The sequence below is a fragment of the Halichoeres trimaculatus genome, unplaced genomic scaffold (genome assembly GCF_033239565.1).
Source record: "Halichoeres trimaculatus isolate MK-OKI-2021-1 unplaced genomic scaffold, fHalTri1.1 fHalTri1_scaffold_13, whole genome shotgun sequence".
NCBI classification, from domain to species: Eukaryota; Metazoa; Chordata; class Actinopteri; order Labriformes; family Labridae; genus Halichoeres; species Halichoeres trimaculatus.
The window spans coordinates 21,224,553-21,247,693 of NW_027437191.1; the positions used below are offsets into that span (position 1 = coordinate 21,224,553).

Here is a 23,141-nt window from a genome sequence, read left to right on the forward strand (position 1 = left end):
TAAATAAAAAATAAACAGTTCCACAGTTTCCTTCTCTCTTCAATATCCTATCTAACAAAGTGAAAGTTCTCAAAAATTTCCATAAGGTCAACAAAAACTGCTGAACTAGCTGGCTTCCCAAATCTGGCTACCACTAGTAGAGCTAGCACCACCAACCTAATATCCACATGCCTGTGGTTTACTGCAGCTGACACAAACATTTTGTTCTGAGGTGCCTGGCATTTCCCTTTTGTTAAATGTTATCGGTGTTGAAACAGTCTTTTCTTTCTGCAGCTACTGGGACATGGCGTATGACAGTGACGTCATGGACAACAGAGTGGGCCTGAATTTGCTTTACGCACAGGTAAGAGGCTACATTACTGTCATGTATTTCCATTAGTCTCACAAATACCTCCAAACTGCCATCCCTCTTGAGTAGGGATGGGTATCGAAAACTGGTTCCTGTTGAAAAGCAGTAGGAAATGTTTCAATCCATTGTTATTGTTACCCTTTGTGCTTAACAATTCCCTTATCGAATCTCTACACTATGCCAGATCTGCCAGACCTTACGTTGACTAGTCTGGTGTAGCTATCTTCAGCTTAGCAGTTGGAAAACATTTCCCAAGAAAATTTTGATTCAGGATTTCAGCTTGAAGTTTTACTGAAGAACTGAACACACAAAGAAAAGAAAATAACTCTCTTGCATAAGATTCCTATTCGATACATTCAAAATGGTATGCATCTCCTTATTTACCAAAAACGTTATAAACTAAATGTGCTAGCTCAATGCGAATGTATATGGGAAATTGCATTGGTATGCTAGCAGTATAGCTTTGGCTTCAGAATAGATTGGGGCTTCAATCGCAGCGACATTTCACCTTTACTCTTGGCAAAAAAACCCAGAGAACTCTAAATTTCCAAACACTTGCGGGCAAATCCAAAAAGGGTTGGGTGCAGGCTCATGGCTGGCTTTATAACTACGGCAAATGTTCCAAACAACTCAGAATAATGCTATAACCACTTTGAGACACTAGATGGCCTACTTGAGTCAATAATGTTTTACAAAACAGTACATCAATGTCACATGATGTGAATTTTTTTTAATTTCTTTTTGTTTACATCCAGAGCTATCCTGATTCAGTGACCAATAACATGTTTATTCACTTATAAACTTAATGTAATGTTGACCCAGAAAACCTGTAAAGCCTACTTTTTTTACAGAGAAAATTCACAGGAGGATATGATAGTGGAATTGATGAAGGATCAGATCAATAAGCAGAATCGATAAGGTCATTGGTATCGATAAAATCTCATCAGTGCCCATCCCTACTCTTGAGACATAAAGCCAAACAGGGAATCAGAATTAGGCACAATTGTGTTTGTTTACATTTTGCTCCTGAGTTGTTTGATCGACTTCTCCTGGCGCCAGCAACAAAAAAGCTAAATCCAGCTGCGCACTGAGCCTCCAAATGCTTTCACCTGTCCCTCGGGGTCCCTCTATTCTCTGATTGAAATGTCAGCTTGTTCTGACTTTGTAACACCTTGACTCTCATCGTGTTTCTCTGTGATCCTGTTAGCTGTGCTGCTTTCTGCTGCAACAACTGTGATCTGTTGTGTTAAGCAGTTTTTTTTCTTTCATGGCTGCAAGTTTGATTAAAATCTGGAAGAGCTGAATTCTGTGTGTGTGTGTGTGTGCGTGTGTTAGTGTGTCTCAGAGAGGAGGTTTTAAATAGGAAACCAGAGGAGAATAAGTGCTTGCAGACATGTGCATGTTTCTGTGTAATTATTCTGTTTACATCAAAGGCTTAGGGTGTGATTTCTCCCACGTGTGTGCAGAAGAGACAAAATTCCTGCTTTGTTGTGTTAACCTGTGCTCAGAGATGACTTCACCGTCTGTTTTTGTCTTTTTCAGACAGTGTCTGACATTGAGAGAGGCTGGATACTTGTGAACAAAGACCAGCACCGGCAGCTCAAATCACTACAGGAGAAAGGCTCCAAGAAAGAAGTGAGCAAGCAAGGGCATCGCTGTGAATACAGCTGATACACAGAAATGTTTTAGTCCAAGGATAAATCTGTTGGGAATTTAGCCTCCAGTGCATTCTGTGCTGCAATTAGCCCACTTTCTCCCCTGATATGAATTTTTAATAACCCAGCTGAGAATTCAAACTTCTTTTCTCCGGGGATTAGACTATAAAAGAGTCATCCAAAAATGTCTCTGCTGTGCATTTTTCTCCAGTTTATCCACCTCGGTCAGACTCTGAAATATTACGGCTACATCAAATTCGACCCTTGCATCACTGACTTCCCCGAGAAAGGCTGCCAAGTCATCGTCAGTGCCGGAAACAATGAGCTCAACTTCCACGTGAAGCTGCCCAACGAACAGATGAAGGAGGGGAGCTTCAAGGTGACGCGCATGAGGTGCTGGAGAGTCACGTCTTCTGTAAGTGGAACTGTGTCTGTGAGAGAGAGGGAATGAGGATGAGTGGATTCACCTTCAAGCATGCCTGTAATTTCAAATAATCAAATTGGAATCTCTCTGTGGTGTTATGAAACTGTGAGCTGGCAGAAGTGAAATGAGGAGCTTCAGGCTGAAGTGTTAGCTGCCTGTTTGTTTACATTCCTCCTCTCACTGCTACAGCAGAAATAAATGACTTTAGTACTGCCAAGCATTAGTTTTTACTCCTACTGTTCACTAAATGTGCTGACCTCAACACCATCTATCCACCATCTATCCTCATCAGTCCAATAACACAAGCATGCAGCCTGAGTAGCACAGTGCTGTATTGATCCACCTGCCACACACACACACACACACACAAGCAGGGATGTGTTTTCTTTGAACTGATAATTGTCTATTTGTGAGAAGGTAGCCTGGAAAGAAACTAAGCCAGGCATGTCCGAAGTCAGATCCAGGGACCAGTCATGGCCCAAGGTTCATTTTAATACGACCCCTAACCATAGCCTGTATAAAGCATGGGACGTGGACCGTCTGTTTCTGAAACAGAAAATGAAGCAAATCGGGATTTGTGGCCATATTGGACGTGGCAAGGGCTTCATGTACAGCCATAGGGTGCCCGTCAGTCATGTGACCTGAGCTGTGCCTCTGATTGGGTGAGATCGCGATCACAAACCACCCCCCTGTACAGAGTGTGCGATGGTAAACTTAGCATTTCAGACAGGAGACATTTTTTCCACCAGGCTGTAAATAGGTTAATTTCTGCTTTGAAAACAGCTTTTTTTTGGCTCGGTGTGTATGTGACTTCCGGTACCAGCCTCAAGCCAACACTTGAGAAACATCAGATTTTAGCCCTTCTACACTGGCTCATATTCTTATACCGCTTGCCTCTAACTTGTATCTTACTGTGTATATTAGATCATGGTGCCAAAATTTATAATGTCCCAAATTATGTGTATGTTTTATGTTTTCTGCCATACAAACCAAGCCAAAGTGTACCCAGTTAGGTCTCACTAAACTGAATGGACTGTGTGTAGACTACTTGTATAAAGCTAAAGCTCTGTACATTCTGCAGAAACTCAACAACACATCAACACATCACAATATCAGTTATGAAATGGTGCAAAAAAAGTTCAGAGTGAAGGATAAGAAATATTTTGAGCTATTATGTTGTTTGGAGGTCAAATAGTCTGAATGTGAAAAAATAATGATAAAATCCATATCCTGATCCTGCCATAAAAAGATCCTGCAGAATCCTTCAAGGTCCCTGCAGGTCTGATGACAATCCCTGCCAAGGGGACAAATGAGTGTACGGTCATCTCATGGGATAGAAATACGTTTCCTGCTTCCTCTAGCTATCAATTTGGTGGTACCATGTTGGGCTTGCTCTTGGTATAATGAACGGCTGTCTTGGAAATCTTCCATTTTTTGTCTACCTGTTTCTCACTCATGCCAATATCCAACAGTGCTAAGATTTATGTGTAGCCTTTGTGGCTTCACATAATTATTTTTTTTTAAGCATTATGTGAGAGCTGACAACTTCCGAGATGTGCTATAGCTCAACTGAGAGCAGAAAACCACTGTTGGCTTTTGTATGTGCAGTGCTGCTTATGACATGAAATGGCCTCTTACATACCCTGGGAGTGAAATTAAGCTTAAGAATGTCTAATAGAACATAACATATTGTGTAATCAGCTGCATTTTTGTCAGACTCATTGTATTCTTCAGGTAATATACCTTTAGTGGTACCAGACATTAAAATGAACAAGAAATTGAAGAAAACAAGAGTGGTCTAATATTTTTTTTCAATGACTGTATTTTAACCTTTGAAAGAACATTGTTCTTGGTCAGAAGTAGAGTTTGCTGATGTTTTCGCAGCATGTTACACTGCAGAAAACTGACCACTTATCGTCTGGTATCAAGAGACACCTGAGGGACAGGTGAGCTTAAACTTCCTCAGTCTGTGATGATGGAACGAGGAGGTTTGAGCACACTGAGGGACTGATTTCAGAAATAATTCATATGCTACTTTATTGGTTAATGAATATGTCAATAAGAGCTGCTGGCCCTTGGTCATTTTCATAAGATCAAATATGGCCCTTTGTGAAAAAAAGTTTGTATACCCCTGCTTTAACAGAAATAAAAAAATATTGTCATAATTACCTCCAGAACCTGCATAAACTCAAACCAGCTGCTTGAATCTGCATTTTCCTCCTGCTTCTAACTGGTCATTGAGAATGAGACCACAGGACGATCTATTTTCACTTCTCTGTACAGCTAAGATCGAACAGTATCTGCAACTCTCACAGCTTTATTTCAGCTTTTCTGAAAGATGAACATTTACAGTCACCAGAGCTCATCTGAATGGAGATGGAAAAAACAGCTCAGACACTTTTGCACAGCTTTATCGTCTGAGCAGCTGAGTCATTGTGTGAATCAGAGAAGCTTTTAGAATTCTCCACGAGTTAATTTGCACAGAGACATAGCAGCACATGTAAAATTAAAACACATCTGGGCTCTTCTGAAGATGGACCGAGCCCCCGCCCTGTCCAGCGGGGTGTTTAATTCCTGAGCGCACTTTGAGAGGTCAGAATCATTTTAATGAGGCCCTTCCTCTCCAACGGACTCTTTCAAAAACATCACGTTTGGTGCAGTGCTGCAGCCCCCCTCAAAGGCTGATCTCAAATTGCATTCGGAAGACTGAGTATAAACACAGTGTGTGTGTGTGTGTGTGTGTGTGTGTGTGTGTGTGTGTGTGTGTGTGTGTGTGTGTGTGTGTGTGTGTGTGTGTGTGTGTGTGTGTGTGTGTGTGTGTGAGTGATTGGTCCTCTGTATGTTATCTTTGCGTGTGTGGTTAGTATGGGAGGTGCAGCCAGTCTCTGGCCCAGAGAGGAGCACAGACTCCATTAATGAGGAATGAGGGCTCGTCTCCTGGGAGCTTTGTGCGTCTGAGCTTCACATATTCGTAAAGTCATTTAAAATTCTGCACTTGTACATGTTTCTGTTTTTTTTTTTTTCTCTTTCTGTGCGTACACCCACGTTAATCTTTCAGCATGTGTCTCTTCTAGATTTGGCTGCCTGTCACTGGCAACACAGCCTCTAAAGAATGGCAGCTTAAACAGAGAGATGCAGCATGGGGGCCGTAATTCAGCTGCTTACTCAGTGTTATAGCTATAGAGATGAAAATGCAAAGTTTGAAATCTGTTACTTTTTCATGCTTTGAATTTGAATGATGAGCACAATGAGTCTAGAATAATGCAAACATAAATGATAATTTGGTGAACAGTTTATGTTAATATCAGCTCTCCATCTTTGTCATTCTCTTTGCAGCAAGTTCCAATCACCAACGGCACGACCAACCCCTGCAGCTCATCCAAATGCGAGGTCAAACTGGAGTTGGCCTTCGAGTATCTGATGAGCAAGGACCGACTGCAGTGGGTCACCATCACCAGTCAGCAGGTAAAGTGCCAGAGCATTCAAGCAGTGCTCGAACCACCACAGTGTGTTTTCAAAAAGTACAAAAACATGTAACATGTCAGGTTTGACCGGTTTCTTCATGTGTTTTTAGGCCATCATGATGAGCATCTGCCTTCAGTCGATGGTGGACGAGTTGATGGTGAAGAAGTCAGGTGGCAGCATAAAAAAGGTTTGTTAATCCAGCATCGCTATGCTAGAAATCAATCTACATGAGTTTTGTTTGCATTATCCCCGGTTGGAAGGCAGACTGACAGCTTTTTGATTATAACCTCAAAGTATTTCTTTTACATCCAGAGGATTTCCTGTGCCTCAGAGATTATGTCTTTTTAGATCCAGACTATCCAGACTTTTTGTCTATTAAAATCAGGGTGGTTTGTGATGATACATTGATTAATTTGACTGAAATATGATTAACACTGATGGCTGTGGGTGCAAAAAGGGGGCTGTCTTTGTTTTGGTCAGTCAACCAAACAGTGGCTGTTTCTGGACCAGAATTCTGGGATATGGATCCTTGTGTTGAAACCCTTATCACCAACATTTAAATTATTCAAGGGATCCCCATGTGGACACAAAGTTACTGCATTTATTTATTTATTTATTCAACTGTTGTCATCATTGTTTTTTTGAATTGTTATTATCATGTTTTTTTATCCTATTTTTGGGGATTGTAAATCCATTTATTATTATGACAGGAAGGCCAAAGATCTAAAATACACACATTTTGAAGACTATTTCTCTTTATTGAATTTGTTTGTTTCCTTTCAGCTCCAGAATCCAATTAGCTTCTGTTTTTTCAGAGCAGACTTCATAACTGTTTTTGTTTTGCCCTCTGCTCCTCCAGATGCTGAGGAAACGACACAACGGCTCCATCCACCGGCCAGACAGTCAGCAAGCTGTGAAATCCCCCCCTCTACTGGTGAGAATATGAAATAGCATGCTCTAAGTTAGTCTTTTGATACATTGAAGGATCCAGTTGATTTTCCTTCTCTCTTGTTTGTGTGGCAGGAATCTCCTGACCAAAACCGTGAACAGATCGTCAAACTTTCCGTGAGTATGAACCAGCCTCTTTGTTTCCTCTGTGAAGTGTTTCAGAAAAGGGTTTGATTCTGTTTTCAGTGTAGTGTTTTAACACATGATCGATTTTCCTGTTTAGACCAAGCTGAGCTCGGTGTCCCTGAGAGGAATCAGCGCCTCCAACTCCGCCAACGACATCAGCGGCAACAATTTCCACGGCAACTACGCTTTCGAGGGAATCGGGGATGACGACCTGTAACCCCCAGCACCACCCTTTCCGCCCCTCTTTCATCCCACTCTCAGCAACTGGGACGACAAAGATTACAAGCTGAGCTGAGCCGAGCCGAGTGGACTACTCGGGCATCTGAGTCTGCGAGATTGTAGCTTCTTCCTGGAGAAATCGCTGCCTTAAGCTCTCATTTAATCTTTGACAGATTACTTTTTCTTATTCTTAACGCCTCGTGAGTTGAATTTAGCTTCAATCATTTCAATCTAAAGCTCATCCCTGTGTTGTAAAACTTGTGGCAACATCCAGTAAATAGCATGTGAAGCTACAGGCACTCAAATAGGGACGCTTTCAGTATCTTATGGTCTTAAATTTCCTGCTTTATTCACATAGATTACTGCGTCATTGACAGTATAAGTGAAGTTCTTTTAAAGCTGTTAAAGGTACAGACTTAATATATTATAACGTACATGAAGAAGATCCTCCCTCAGTGGATGCATGTTCCCTCCCGAACAGAAAGCCAAACGTTGAGTTCGACCTGGCACTAGTGACAAAGCAGCAGAGCTGGATGTTTGGAAATCGATTACAAAACTGTAGACTTCTCACAGCAAACGCTTACTTCTGCGTATGATCAACATCCGGCTTGGCTATAGACCAAAATGTTGTGTTTTTATACTGCAAGTAATCCTCTGTGTCATGCTAATCATGTGCCAAGTCCATCAGTATCCCCGCAGGTGTTTTTGTTTCAGGCACAGTCGCTCATGCTGCCTTCAGAAATAGTCTGATGCCTTAACTTTGACTTGTTTTGTGAGTATCACACAGTAATACACAGATAAGCGTGAACGTGTGCAGGTGTGGTTGTGTCTTGCAGAGCTTGGTAGATGGTTGATGTGACTGAGTTGCTTGCACTTGCTGAAGCCATCATTTTGCACAGTATTACAAGAGGAGATGAGTGTGTGAGTGGAGGTTTGACTTTTCACGTTGTGTGGGGCTCTGTAAATCCATTTTTAATTGTTTTAAAGACCAATTTTTTAAAGGTTTCTCATAAATGCCAAATTATAGTTTACTAAAGCATTTTGCACAAAATAAACATAAAAATTATGACAATGTCACTTTTTATATTATGTACATGCTATTAAGTATTCTGAACATTTACTAATATCTTTATCATCCATAGCTTATGTAATCAAATAGATCAAATGTAATCTAAGCTGTATAGAATGCGAAGTTTAAATGGACTAACATTTATCATCGTTTACATCATGTGTAGAGGACTTTTTTGGTTCAAATGTAAAGTGTTTACAGATTTTCCATCTGATTTTCTCTGAGCATTCCTCTGGAGCTTCAGTTCATTGTAATTTGTATGTACATTGTGCCAATCATCTCAGAGGATTTAGAAGGTGCTTTGATGAAGAGGCTAATGTGATCACAAGTGCTGGAAAGAACAAAACTCAAAGTGAGCAAGCAACAACATATCCCTTTTTTTAAAGACGTTGTTCCATTTTTATAGCTGTCACTGTTTTGTAGTCTCTGAATAGTAACGGATGCCAACCTGTCAAAACTTGCTCTCTAGTTTTCATATCTTTAGTTCTGACTCCGCTGTTCATTTTTTATTCTAGTCTCTTCTGCTCAGATTCCTCGTATGAGGGAGCTGCAGGATCCTGGGTGTTTAGTAATGTGTAGGTGCCAAATTTGAAGTGCAGTTCTCATCAGCATCACTTTCACAACAAATGACAGATTTCATTAACATTGTATCGACTCCATTCATTCCAATACCTTTCATTTGATTTCAGTGGTAAAGTCAGTGACAGCTGCCACGATGCTACAATAAACATTGAAATTAGCCGATCCAGTGGTCGTTGGTGTCCTGTTTTCAGTATTATCAAACTTTTACTAAAAGGAGGTTCAAGGAAATAAATGTTTGGTAGATTATTTCTTTGTTATTACAATTTTTCTTGGCAGGAAATCTTATATTGCTTGAATCTCCTTTCAAATGGTGTCACATTTGGAAGGAAAGTGCATTTCTGGGATGAGCAGCACAGCTTAGTATGTGGTAGTACAGCTTAGTACTGAAAATTTGCTGAATCTTCTCTGCCAATGCCTAACGGCTTGTTCTGCTGGTGACTCATGCTTTAAACTTCTGGTTCACTCAAGTGTTACAAATCAGCTGCCTGATTCAAGCCTGTTTGGCATGCTCCTTACAAATGTGGCGCCATTTGAAAGAGACATAAACAGGCTCCACCAGTATAAGATTTATTAACTAAAAGCATTGTTGCAAGAAAATTATCTACCAAACAGATTTTCTTATTTTTGGTGCCAAGTTTGGTTTAACAATAGAAATAGATAGATAGAAATAGAAAGGGTTAAGTTTGTCATTGACTGTATCCATTTCTTTTTAAAAAACTAAGGATGGATTACCAAGAGGCAAAAGTATCATGTTTAATTGTATTATCCACAAAATTAACCTCTGTTTTACGACAGACATTTTTTGTGGCTGCAGCAGCACCCACAACCTTTCCAGTGGATCTAGATAATACATTTTGAGTTGAAACATCAAATGTTTCCAGATGTTGATTTTTAAAAAAAACTTACTAATGCTATTTGAAGTAAAACAAAAAAAAACATTATTTCCCTATGATAACAAAAAGGAAACTGTTGTACATAAATTGAGAATTCAAGTTCACGGATTCACATAGGTATTTATTATTGATGCAGAGTTACCGTAAAGGAGATGGAGTGATACATTTTATTAAGTACCTGCAATGTGCCTCTTGCTCACACACACTAATTTACACACTTCATTGGCACAACTTGTCACAAAATTCAAAACTTTGTCTTCCACAGAAGAGAACTCAGTTATCAAGGCCCACCATGGTCCTGCTCACGTCCCACAGTCTCTTTGCCACCTGCTCATCTGTAGCTTTCTCCATCAGCTGCTCCTCCTCACAGTTAGCAAAACACTTCCCCGACACTCCCTCCACCTCAGGGGAGCAGCAAAGGTAGAGTGGAGTCTGAGCCCCCTCCAACGGGCTCTTAAAGAAGAGGTACGAGGCAAGGTAGAAGAGTGGTTTCGCCAGGAGAGGGATCTGGACGTGTCGGCCCAGTCTGGTCCGTACGATGCCTGGAGTGAGAGCGTTGACCGTGACACCCGTCCCCTCCAGTTGACGGGAGAGTTCCAGAGTAAACAGCAAGTTAGCAATCTTACTCTGGCTGTAGCAGAAGGATTTGTTGTAGCTGCTTTCGCTGTTCAGGTCATCAAAGTTTATGTGGCCGTATTTGTACAGCTTTGAGGAAACCACCACGATGCGGCTGGGAGCTGATGATTTCAGGAGGTCCAACAGGAGATGAGTGAGGAGGAAGTGGCCCAGGTGATTCACACCGAACTGCATCTCAAAACCGTCCTCTGTCTTTGTGTAGGGGCATTGGTACAGGCCTGCGTTGTTAACAAGTACATCAATCTTGGATTCCTCCTGAAGAGACAAAGAAATTTAAATCATTTTAATGACAGATTATAACAAAAGCTGTGTTTCCTATGTACTGGTACCTTAGAATTATGACTCTCTTGGGCCTGTTTTCAGACTGTTTCATTCAGTGGGTATACACCCAGTGGGTAGATAGAAAATAACCCAGAAATCCTGTTTTCTTAATGGCAGGATTAATTTCTGCACCTTCCCTGTGAAACTGAGTCAAATATTTGGTATTTTAAGATTAAAATGTGCAGGAATTTGCATCTTTTTCTTGGTTTAAAACGATGGGAAAGCCAATACTTTTTCTCTGGCGATAAATACTGAGAAAAGTACAATAGACTTCATTTTTTAATCGATCAAAAAGGCAAACACTCAGGGTTGGTTGCATGTTTAGGGGCAGATGGGACTGGATTCAGCACCATGGACAGCCTCCTACAGACTTGCCTGTCAAGGGACCTTTTGTGATTAACGTGACAATCACAGGAATGACCTAGAAACAGGCTATTTTGAATACTTAAATACACTGAAAAACAAAAGAAGGAAGGTGCCCACTCCGAGGAAGAAACTGGCTAACTTCATGTCAACTCACCTCATTTATCTCCTCACAGAATTTCCGGACTGACCTCAGCGAAGCCAGGTCCAGGTGTTTGATGACTACTTCCCCCTGCTCTGGTCCCGCTCCTCTCTTGATATCTTTAGCCGCCTCCTCAGCGCTCTGTCGGTCCCGACAAGCCATGATGACCCGGGCGTGAAGCTTCAGCAGCTCTCCGGACAGGGCCTTTCCTATCCCGCAGTTTGCCCCGGTCACAATGACAGTCTTTCCCCGCATAGTGTCTGCTGGATAACTGAGCAGCTTCACAGCTTTCTGTCGTGGGAACAGACGGCGCATGAGGAGCAGGACTCCACCGCCGACAACAGCGGCTACAAGCACCGCAGTGGACATGAAGGCTGAGACCGTTCACAGGTTAGCGGGTACGGTATCACTCACGTTGTGGTGTGTTATGTATCGAAGTTACAAAATTGCCCCGGAAATACTCCTCTCATGAAGTTATAAATTTTACGATATAAGTTCACTGACATATCTTGAGGTTACATGAAAATATTAATGATGCTGAATGACTGAAATACCCCCCAATAATCAAGCCCTGCTGGTGAAAAAGTAAATAATAAATCAGCATATGCGTTCCCGGTAGGTGTTCTATCGAAAAGTGCTCCCGGCTCCGCACACTCTTGCGCATGCGCAGAGCAGAGCAACAGTGGGAGCATATGCTTGCCTTATTCTCAAGAGACTTTTGTTACTGTTTGTTACAAAGATCACGAATACGTATTTCATAAACCGTGAAAGTAATATGAACATTTAAGGTTCAACAAATTGCAACCTGTAAATAAGCGATGATTCGATGTTATTCCCTTCTAAATAACCTCTTTCAGCAAAGGAGCAGACCTAAACAGAACACCGACTAAACGGTCAACGTTCGCAAAACTTGGCTCGTAACATCTTCCGGTGCATACAGGTTCGTAACTTTTAGTTTCTCTCTCTTCAAAATTTTCATAATACTGGTATTCTTTGTATGTATAGATTCCACTTGGGGCATGCATCTAACACGCTTTTTATACGAGGCTGTTTTCGTTTTATTTTAAATCCAAACCCCTAGAAAATATGTTTTCAATGCATTCGAGTTAACCGTTCTTGTTCATTTTATTTACCACTAGGTTGAGCTGTTCGACAAAAAAACTTCGTTATTTAAAAAGCTTAACTTAAAAAAGCAGGCTGTGTGATGTTCAACTATATAATTTAATTTTTTAGGTGAATTGGTTTTAGCGTTTAACTGAGTTTTTTTTAAATTAGTTTTGATACTTTTTGAAGTCATATTGTATCATAGGTGCATGTGTGGTAGGCAGTGTTTAGGAGACTGCTGCTGTTGAACGCAGCTTGGTGCTCTGTTCTCCCCTCCCCACTGCTTCACAATTAGCTGCTTATAAAATTCACCTGGAGCTGAAGCCAGGCCTTTTGCCCCTGCCTGGTGTGTGTGGAGGTATTTGGCCTTTCCTGGCTGTACTTGGCTGTTGTATAAGGTAAATACAGTCATTTTATGACATCTTAGGGACAGTTTGATATCTAAAATTTGCTGTTCTATCCAGAGTTCCAGCACAGATCCATGGTCCCTCTCAGAGGAGTAATAGCAAAGCCCACAACTTTTACAGGAAGTAAGTTGGGTGGCGTTGATCACTGTTTGTTTTGGCATGGTAGAATTGTTTTATTGACTTTTGTTTCATTTCTTTACAGAATATATGGCTGCTGTTTTTGCTTCCCTTAGTTCCCTTTAGTTCATTTTAGTTTCCTTTGGTCTCATTAGTTACTTCATATTAGTTATTTTATTTGACTGGGTTTCAATTGTTTTGCAATTAATTCTGTTTTGTTCTTTTAGGGTTGACATCCTTAGCTGTGAGGCTAGGCACCCTGGGTGAGGGCCCTCCACTTACTGCATGCGAGTTTTGACACAGGGTCACAAGTAGACTACACCTGTTTGTTTGAGGAGTGCTGTGTGTGTGTGTTTCACTTAAGGGTGAGTAGATTGGTAGCACCCCTACACCTTCCTTAGTGTAGTTTGCCTCTCAGCTAGGGGTGTCCATTCCACATTTAGGTTTAGTTGTCTTTAGGTTAGCAATCAAATTTTAGTTTGTTCTTATCCCTTTTTACCAGGTCTTTTAGAAAAAATAGGTAATATTGTAATAAAGGATAATTTTAATTCACTTCTTGGTTGGGTTGTTTCATTTGCTTTAACAATTCTTTTTCTTCCTTTTCAGCTTCAGTTTCTTTTCCTTTGGTTACATAAAATAAAAGCATTATATTTTTGTAATCCACGTCTCTTGCCTCCTCAATACTCACCTGTGTGCCCCTGGTTTTGGGCGGTTTAGACTCTGTCTATTCATCCTTGGGGACTTGAGTCCCTGGGGGGCGTTGTTTGTGATTTCCTCTTAGTACACCAAATTATCACTTTGTCACACATGCATATTTGTTTATCGTTTTATTCATATTCATATATATATATATATATATATATTTGGATGAATTTGATTGATATAAATTTTATTCTACCCTCTCCTTTTTTTTTCTTTTACTAAGAACTATATTTTCAAGCTCTCTCTCATCGTTTGCATTTGATGTAGTAGTTCTCAGTAACTTGGATCTTAATTTGGTTCCAGCCAGAACCAGATTAAGGAAATCTGAGCTAGGGAAATCTGAGCCAGGGAAATCTGAGCCACATTATATTGTTTTTGGTCACGTGCCGTTCTTTGTAATTTCGTCAGAGCAGTTTCTTTGAACCACACCGAGCAGAGGTTTCCTCTGCAGTTACTCGGGGGAATAATATTAGAGTTTCTCAGGCTGGAGAAGAGTTACTTCACTTCCTCTTAGCTCGTTGTGCCTCCCGTTGAGTAACGTCTCTTGGCTATTTCTGCGTTTTCTCCAGTTCCTCTTGCATGACAGCCCAAGTACAGTTAGTGAGGAAAACGCGGCGCTGGTAGGTGAACGCTCTGTTGTCATACCAAGATCATCTCGGCTCGGACTGTTTTTGAAAGGACGGTTAAAACCAAGCTTCAGCAGTGGGATAAAAGAGATGTATCCATATCGGCTCATGTTCATTCTGACCGTGTTCGCCTCTATTTGTAAAGGTAAGTAAAACTGTTACTTTCACTTTGTAGAATTCATTGCTAAAGCTTGATCAAAACATGAAGATAAAACATATTCAGACTTAACTCCATGTGACCAATCAAAATCCTGCTCACTCTCAGGTGTTGTAGTGATGACAGATGAGTTGCTTGACTTTGCTAACCCTAACTGAGATTTTGAAATTTGCAATATATTCATTAAAAATAAGAATTTTTATTTGCTGTCTCTAAAATTGATCTAAAATCTGAGGATGAGGGCAGAACAAAATGAAAATCATCAGTTTCTTTGTTTACTTCATCGTCCTAGGTGATCATAATATTTTAGAAACATATATTTAATTAAACAAATATGCACATTTTTCTAAAACACAGATGTGGTTTGTAGAATTCTCACCACAGCAGAACAGAATCTAGCATTTCTTCTATGAAAGTCTTTCTCACTGATAAGTCATATAAAAAGTAACCTGAAGATCTGTTGTTTTGAATAGTTATGGAGCCGGTTAGAGAAGATCATGTGTATGTTATAGTTAAAAGGAAAAAAAGTTTTCAGGGCCTCAAGAAACAGAGGTTTGCAGTGCCTTTCAGTGAATTAAAATCACATTGAGACATACTTGAAATAGTCACAGATCTATTTTGAGTTGGGAACAGCAAAGAGCATGAGAAAAAAAACACCAAACCATCTAAGGAAGCAGCAGAATCCCTGTTAACAACAAAAATACATGATACCATCCAGATGGGCCACTGTGCTGAACATGTTGTGCTGTGTGATTTATGCAACAATGTGCTTAATAAAGATGTTCAAAACTGCTTATGGTTTACATTTGCTAGAGTCAGAAAATGGTCAGGAGGTTTTTTGAATGATAGTTAATTATGCATTTTACAAAACTTTGATGTACATTTTTTTTTCCCTGCAGGTCAACAGGAGAAAAAATGCAACGTTTTCCCCAAAGATCTGTACATTGAAGTGGGATCTGATACCAAGTTAGAGTGTCACACGTCTTGTGCGCATGGCAAGGTCTTCTGGAAGCTGAATGACACAGTGATAGACGAGAGCCAGTTGACCACTGCCAACTCCTCAGTCACAGTTCTGTCTCTGAAGAACTTCACTGCGCAGCGTGCTACACTGAAGTGCTGCAGTGCTGATGGGGTAATCCTTGGAGGCACAATCATCAAAACATACTGTAAGGATTGTTGTTTGGAATCTAAATACTGACTCTGACTTTGTTATAAGATTCAACCAAGTTAGAGATGATTCCACAAATATAAATAATAGTATGAAGAGAAAGCCAAAAAAAAAAAATTAAGTGGGACCCAACAGTGAGCCTTAAGGCACTCCATTTACATCAGCAGATTTTGCATAAATTAGCAAGCGTAATCTAAGCAGGACATCATCCCTTCCAGAATTAAATGTGTATTTTGATTTATGACTTTGTTTTATTGTAGCAAAGCCCAGCAAAGTATCCTGCTTCTTGTATAATGCAATCCAGAACAGCATCGGTGTACCAGATTTTCTGAGATGCAACTGGGAGCATCAGAGAAATCCTTCAAAGGATACAAGATACACTATACTGAGGTGTGTTTTCTTCTTTCTGACTGAGAGTGAAAACAAATGTATTAATAACTGTTTGTATTGTTAATTCTTTAACTGATTTTAAGCATGTGTCTTTTTTTAGTTCCAGTTCTTCAGATCTATCACAAAGTGAAATCTGCACCTCATATAACACATCGTGCACCCATGAATATGGGGGCCGGATAGTGACTAAAATAAACTTTAACAGTAAAAACATCAGCTTTACAGTGAGAGCTAAATCTGCAGATTTTGAAGCTTACTCTGAAACTCAAGAGGTTCTTCGATTGTATCATATGTGTAAGTAATAAAGTAAATGTTGATGAACAAATATACCAAAGCAGATTTCTTTGTGGTTAATATTGCTTTGGCATGCTCTTCAGGGAAAATGATCCGTCCAAAGATAGGAGTGAGCACCCACTCTGATCATCTTCTGGTCAATTGGAATTATACGCATTTTTCAAGTGGGGTAGTCAAATGCCAAGTCAGATACAACAAGGTATGCCACTCTTGATCTCTTGAATGCATCATTACTTTTTTATATGGTACAATATTGAAATCCGATGTTATAAAAAAATGTATCCACACCAACATAATCTGTGTTTCCTCTGGTTCTTTTACTATAAGTTGAGTGTCACAAGCTGCTTCCAAATTCAAAATTTCAAACAAAGTTAATCCAGATTTGGTCTGAAGACTGACAAATTCTGTTTTTCCTTTCTAGGTTAACACTGCAAAATCTCCAGAGGTAAGAGACACATTAGTCTTGTATCTTGTACCAAAACAAAGCTGTAATGTCCTCAGCCTTTAGATTTCTGAGATTTTGATTGAACTTTTCCGCCCAAATGTTTGTGCTTCATTTAGCAGGTGAAGATTAAAACCCTGAGCCCTAAAGAGAAAGGAGAGTTAACTTTTGGAAACCTGGAATCCTGCAGCACGTATATCTTCACCGTCCGCTGTGCTTTTGAAAAAGCACCGTGGAGTGACTGGAGCTTTGAGAAGAGAGCTCTGACACAACTTCACAGTAAGGTCAACTTTAACACTGCTAGCATTTGAATAAATGTGTGATTTTTTTTGTACATTTTAACAAATTTACATCAGCTTTCCCCCAATTAACACAATAACAGATGTAGAAATTGTGAAGCCTTATTATTTCTGGCTTGCAGAGAAAAAAACGCCCGAGGTAGTGAAATCTGAGCTTCATGTTTAGGCATGAATGTGAATATTTTCCAAAACAGCTGATATGATTTATAAGTTAGATCCGTGTGACTCACACAGCCAGTTGTCAAAGTTCTGAAAAGTTACAGAGAAAGAGAATCTGATCGTTCCAGGCCTGAAACACCATTTACTTTGTAATAGGCGTCACTGAGAAAAGTGTGACTCATGTTCTAATACAGATTAATGTTCACAGTTACCAACACCATATAAACAAAAAAGGATGAATCAGTCTTTCCTTACAAAGTGGCAATTACAAACTTAAACAGACAACCTGGAGTAGAACCAGACTCATGTTTGACATGTGCTGGGTGGAGAGAAACAACATCAACAAAACCAAACACTAAAATCAATGATTGGATATGATAAAATTCTTGGCACCAAAACAGCTCAAGATTTTTTTGTTTTCAGTCGGTGTTTTGGCTTCCGGCTAAGACAGATAGGATTTTGTTTGATATCTTATCCCTGTATGATTCTGTATGGTTCAATGATCATTTTCAAACCTCATACAGTGACTAAAGTCAAGCTGCAACTTTGGAGAAAAATCTCTGACTCGCTGAAAAATGGATCAAGGAAAGTTCAGGTCATGTGGACGGTAAGGAAAAATGCATCATCAAAGCGTTACCTTTGTTTCCACATTCGTGTCCAAGCTTTAGAACCCACATTTCCTTCTTACGGTAACTTGACAACCTCCTGTTTTTCTACTTAGGGGATTCCTTCAACATGTAAAGACGCACTGACCTACAGTATCAAGTTAACTCCCTTAAAGCAGCACACTAAAAGAGCAAACACAAAAACCATCCCATGTGGCAACTCACCTTGTGATGTTGAAGTGGGCAAGGACGCACACAGAATCACCCTCACAGTCCTCAGAAATGACACGTCTGTGGAGGACTCTGTTTATGTCCCAGCTGTTGGAGAGAGTAAGTCTAACTGATATTGATTGTGCATATTCAGATGGACAACCATAACAAAACATCTAATGGGTGACACTGTTTTTAGAAAATGCTTGTGAGTGATCTTACCTGAGGGTTTTAACTTCTTTTCACTTTATCACATTTTGGCAGGCCTCCCTGAAGTTACTGACATCCAGGCATCCACCCTTGAAGGCGTGATTCTTGTCAGCTGGAAGGCTCCAGTTCAGCCTGTCAGTGGCTACGTGATCGATTACACCCACGATGGAAATCAATACCACTGGAAGGAGAGCAAATACACAAACATCACACTTACTGGTAAGTTAGAGAGCAGGCGAGGAGAAATTAAGGTGTGAAAACATAGAAACTGAGTCATCGTCATCTCTGTGCTGATTCATATGAGCTACTTTGTCTGACAGTGGGATCAATTTGTGGGAAATCATTCACCCACTGAGCTCATGGGAATGATGGGGAAGTAGACCTTCATGGGCTTCTGTTAGATGCATTAGCAACAATTGTTCTCCAAATCTGTGGCTCATATCTTGTGGAGCTGGATATGCTGGCATCTGCTCCATCTAATTCCTCTTAAAACAAAAAGCCATGACAAAAGCTACCTGGAAACACAGTCAGAGATGCTAATCAGAGGGAAGAAGTGCAAAAATACTCAAGATTAGCACCCTCATTACTTCAGAAAGGGGAAATTGAGATGCTTTTCAATCTTGTGAACTGGGGTCCAACTTTATTGCAGGGGTGATGTGTCTCTGTTAGCCCCTGGTGTTCCAGTTTAAAGAGTGACCCTGTAAACTGGAGACCTTCAGCTGAACGTGTCAGTTGATATCCAGTTTACAACAGCTGTTCAAACACAGGAGAAGTTTTTTTTTCTAGTTTAGTTTTATACACAGTAATATGGGTTATAATATCATCATCAGATAAGTATTGAGATATGATAAGATAAGTACAACGATGATTTTAAGCTGTTTGTGTGGCATGCGTCCAGCTGAGAGTCGTCAATTGATGATATCATTACTAACACCAAATACCTGTAAAACAGTCAAAGCTGTTTCAGGTTTTCTAAAATATCTCTAAAATCTGGCTTTCCAGCCATTCCAGATGGGCTGTGGTCAAACTTTAAAAAATTTATACTCCTCATAGAAATGTTTCTCACGTCCAATTGTTGTGGTGATTTCAAGATATCATTTGGCTGTCTTGTATTTAAGTCCTCTTTTTTTCTGAAGAAATTCGTTTTCATTAGCTATACAAAGTAAAAACCGAGGCTTTACATAACATTTAACGATGATTGACAGCTGCCATTCTCATGTATTTTTTCCGGGGATTGTAAAATATGTCGGGAGGTAGAGTCAAGAAGTGATTAGACTCTCGAAAGAAAAAAAAAAATATATTTTTGTCACCCAGCTCCACTCAGATTCTCCCAGAATCCCTCATCGTCTCTACTGTGCAGACTCTGGCTGCCAATGGCTGCACCTGTGATGGGGGTATTTTGGCTTCAAAACCGTACAATGATAAATGGCAGAGCCGCACTGTCCACTCTATATACAGTCTATGACAGGAACCATTTAGTTCCTGGGGTGTTTTTCCAGAAATAAAAGTTCCAGGGTTGAAAAACATCTATCTGTACTTTTAAAATAGTTATCTCCATGTTACATGCTTACAAATTGCATCATCTTAGTTAAGGCAGCTAGCCTAAATTCAGTGGTAGGTTCAAACTAGGCAACATTTAAACTCACACATATCAATCTACTTCTCCCCACAGACCTCCAGGACAAAACGCGCTACAACATCACAGTGACCCCCCTTCTTAATGGTACTACAGGTCACAGCACAAGAGCGCTTCCAATCTGCTCGAGTGTGGGAGGTAGATCGTCACAATTGTTTTAAAGTTTGTTAAAGGGTGTTGTTTCTTTGCTAGTCTGATTTTGAAACCTCACCCCAAACAGCCCCGGCGAATATCACCATCACCGATGTTCAGGGGGATGACAAAAGAGCCGTCGTAAGCTGGGATGTGAGGTCAGAGGTGGACTGTAGAGGAGCTATTGTTGGTTACACTGTCTTCTACAGCACGCAGAATGGACCAGAGCTCAGTAAAGACTCCTCCCTTATGTTTCCAGATAAATCAAATGTGTCTGTTTATTTTTCCCCTTGATGACTTTTCTCCTGTTTTTCATCCAGATGTTTCTCTCGATGGCTCAAAGCAGTTTGTCTACTTGAAAGATCTGACTCCAGACACTCAGTATCATGTTTATATCAAAGCCTCAGCTCTCACAGGGACAACCCAAAGCAGCGAGTGGCTTTTTACAACCAGGAAATTTGGTGAGTCCTCTGCTGAATGCTCATGTAGCACTGAACACTCATGTAGGTAATGCCAAAGAAATCCAGATAAAGCCTGGAAATCCTGTTCCTACTTCCTTGAACCAACTAGTCACAGATGCAGGTTTAAAAGGAATCATTACCTTGATCATGGCAACCAGTGTGCCAACCTTTTTCCGCCAGGTTTTTCCTGTTTGCCTTAGCATGTGAGGTGGAATGTGACGTCAGCAAAGACTCTCAGAGACACTGCTTTACAAAAGAAAAAATATTCATACAAACATGTTCTGAGTGGTTCATCCATCCATCCATCCATCCATCCATCCATCCATCCATCCATCCATCCATCCATCCATCCATCAATTCTTCCATTCATTTATTCATTAGTGAATTAATCATTAATCTGCACATTAGATAACCCCCCTCATTAATCAAGCAATTTGTGCATCCATCTATTGTTCAATCTTTTGTGTCCAACTGTGCACCTATACTATTCATCCATTCATCTATTTAATAGTCCTTTAATATGTACATGTGATAATTCTCCATTTATTCGTGCATCTATCCATTTAATCCGTACATTAAATAATTCCTCCATCTGTGTATTCATCTCTTATTCCAGGCATTTGTCTGTCCATTCATCCATCTATTAATGGCTTTCTATTAACTACATACATTGCTGCAACACTTCTAGTAGGGAGAGGAAAATGTTCAATGTGTTCATATCACGTTTTTTTCAGATGTAAGTTTTTCCTCTGCCAAACAAACTTCTACATTTCTTTGAACAGACCCCAAGCTCCTCACGGCTTTCCTCGTCTGTGGAGGCCTCACAATGGTTCTCCTGTTATTTCTTTGTGTATGCTGTGCTTCGCGGTAAGTTTGCAATTACTAGTTTTGCACAAGATATTAAAAATTCGAATTCATCAAAAATGTGTCCTTAATTTTCCAACACTTAACTTTCAGGTGGAAAAAAATTAGTGAGAAGCCAATACCCAACCCTGGGCTCAGCTCTGTGGCATTGTGGTCATCTTCAGGGTCTCAAGAGGTAAACTGTAGTGGCTGATGGAGTTAGTAGTTTCTTTTCTTAGTTATTATGAAAAACAACAAGGTGACTGTCAGTTAAGAAAATGCGTTGTTGGTACGTAATGCCCGTAACATTGCTTGCTGAAACACCAAGCACCTTCCAAAATGGAAATTTATCTCTGATAAATGTTGGTATATTTTCCTGTAAGGGTGGATATTTTTTTCTTCAATACTTAGGAACTTTTGGATGATAAACACATAACTTCTGGCTTTCTGTTCAACTTAAGTGTCCTACTACTTAAGTGATCTGTCTATGTGTCTACAGGGCATGCTAGCGATCCAACCGTTCAGTTGCCCAACTGAGAGCTGTTGTGACAGAGTTTACCCAGAGGAACTTGAGGGAACACAAGTTTCTGTTCAGCCTAAAGACAGGGAGGGTAAACCAGCCAGGCTGGACGCAGAGGAACGCACCGTCCCTGATGTTGTCCCTGAACCAAACCTACCAGGCAAAGAGCCAAGTGAATCAACAGAGATGATGCATCTGTCATCTTCAGAAGAATCCACACCAATGCTTCATTCAGAGAGCGACCAGTACAGCCCGTATCGAAGTCAGAGTTCGGTTGGAGTTACGGCACAGAAAACAAACAAACAAAATAAGCGTGTTGCCGTTAAACAGCAAGAAAAAACTGTAACACCTACTGTCTATGTCACTTGGGACATGTTTCAAACTGGCAAAGGACAGTTGAAAGAATTAGATACCAAATGAATATGTATATAAGGAGACAGGAGCAGGTGTGATAGGACATCATTACATTGATGAGTGTAATACGCAGTCTAAAGTAAAGTGCTGATAGGCTTTGATTTGTAAAAGTCTAGAGATACTGTTGTTACCAAGTCTCACTTGTAACAACAAGCAGTGTTAAGTGGTCTTGACATTAGCTTGCAGGCTACACACCTGCACTACCAGGCCACTTGGCGGACAGCAGAAATGGGACTAAACTACTGAAAACTTGGTGACACTTTCAAAGGTTTACTGTGTGTGGTAATAAAGTAGTATAATGGAACAAAACCAAAGTTTGTCCAGTCATAGCATACCAGTTATTTGTGTTTACATAGCTTCAAAGTGTGTAGTAATTTAATTTTATCTGGATGTGCATACATGCTGTTTATCTGGATTTGATACAGTATTCACCAGTCCTTGAATAATACTTAGAAATGTCTAAAATTTCAGTTTACCTCTCAAAGTTGGCTTGAAGTCCAAAAAAAGACTCCTTATTTTACTTACTAAAAGAGATATATTTATTTGTTGTCATGTCAAGTTTGCCTTGGATATTTTTTTTCTGTTTTATAAAATGAGATGCTAAAAAATTACAAAAACTCTCCCAATAAGCTTTCAATTTTATATGTAAATGCACTATTTTTATTCTTGTTTCATTTTTTGTTTGTTCTGTCAGTTTTTTTATTTAAATATTTCAAGAGCTTAATAAATATGCATAACAAATTAAAGGTTCATTTTTTTTGTTCAATGTGAAGTACTGAAAGTCTGATTCTTTTTCTTTTTTTAAAAACTCTATTTTGTGAATAATCTCAGGTCCCCATAGGGCTATTGCATATCTGATAATTCCTAAATTTTCCTTTAACTTCTGTCAATTTTACAGATTATGTGGTGGTCAGAGGTCAGGAATCTGTATCGTTTTCTCATCGTTTTTTCGCTGAATACATGGTTTAGAAGTGGATTGTTTTTATTATTTAGAAACTTCTAAAAATTGCTTCCTCTTCCTCAGCACTAAAATCGATCTTTTCTGTTAGACAT

The 23,141-nt window shown here is 39.9% G+C and overlaps 3 protein-coding genes across 3 annotated transcripts in view; 2 read left to right on the forward strand and 1 right to left on the reverse strand.

The window, feature by feature from the left end:
• Nucleotides 1-8,999, forward strand: part of snx17 (sorting nexin 17) — a 33,443-nt gene extending 24,444 nt beyond the window's left edge. Inside the window, exons 8-15 of the mRNA XM_074684779.1 lie at nucleotides 274-343; nucleotides 1,892-1,984; nucleotides 2,216-2,419; nucleotides 5,765-5,893; nucleotides 6,003-6,080; nucleotides 6,753-6,827; nucleotides 6,917-6,958; nucleotides 7,065-8,999. Coding sequence (XP_074540880.1) covers nucleotides 274-343; nucleotides 1,892-1,984; nucleotides 2,216-2,419; nucleotides 5,765-5,893; nucleotides 6,003-6,080; nucleotides 6,753-6,827; nucleotides 6,917-6,958; nucleotides 7,065-7,184 — 811 coding nt within the window. The 3' untranslated portion in view covers nucleotides 7,185-8,999. The remainder of the gene's footprint in view (nucleotides 1-273; nucleotides 344-1,891; nucleotides 1,985-2,215; nucleotides 2,420-5,764; nucleotides 5,894-6,002; nucleotides 6,081-6,752; nucleotides 6,828-6,916; nucleotides 6,959-7,064) is intronic.
• Nucleotides 9,000-9,764: 765 nt separating this feature from the next.
• On the reverse strand, nucleotides 9,765-11,913 carry rdh14b (retinol dehydrogenase 14b). Its single transcript, XM_074684781.1, has 2 exons — nucleotides 11,208-11,913; nucleotides 9,765-10,621 (listed from the first exon to the last, which is right to left on the reverse strand). Exons 1-2 carry the CDS (start codon nucleotides 11,559-11,561, stop codon nucleotides 10,004-10,006), a joined length of 972 nt encoding a protein of 323 aa, XP_074540882.1. The 5' UTR covers nucleotides 11,562-11,913; the 3' UTR covers nucleotides 9,765-10,003.
• Nucleotides 11,914-13,836: 1,923 nt separating this feature from the next.
• On the forward strand, nucleotides 13,837-22,738 carry LOC141801925 (interleukin-6 receptor subunit beta-like). The gene is made up of 16 exons (XM_074685266.1): nucleotides 13,837-14,293; nucleotides 15,205-15,471; nucleotides 15,734-15,863; nucleotides 15,964-16,157; nucleotides 16,241-16,356; nucleotides 16,579-16,602; nucleotides 16,719-16,878; nucleotides 17,582-17,664; nucleotides 17,779-17,992; nucleotides 18,137-18,301; nucleotides 19,755-19,856; nucleotides 19,939-20,082; nucleotides 20,171-20,311; nucleotides 21,094-21,178; nucleotides 21,269-21,350; nucleotides 21,654-22,738. Exons 1-16 carry the CDS (start codon nucleotides 14,239-14,241, stop codon nucleotides 22,092-22,094), a joined length of 2,403 nt encoding a protein of 800 aa, XP_074541367.1. The 5' UTR covers nucleotides 13,837-14,238; the 3' UTR covers nucleotides 22,095-22,738.
• Nucleotides 22,739-23,141: the final 403 nt, after the last annotated feature.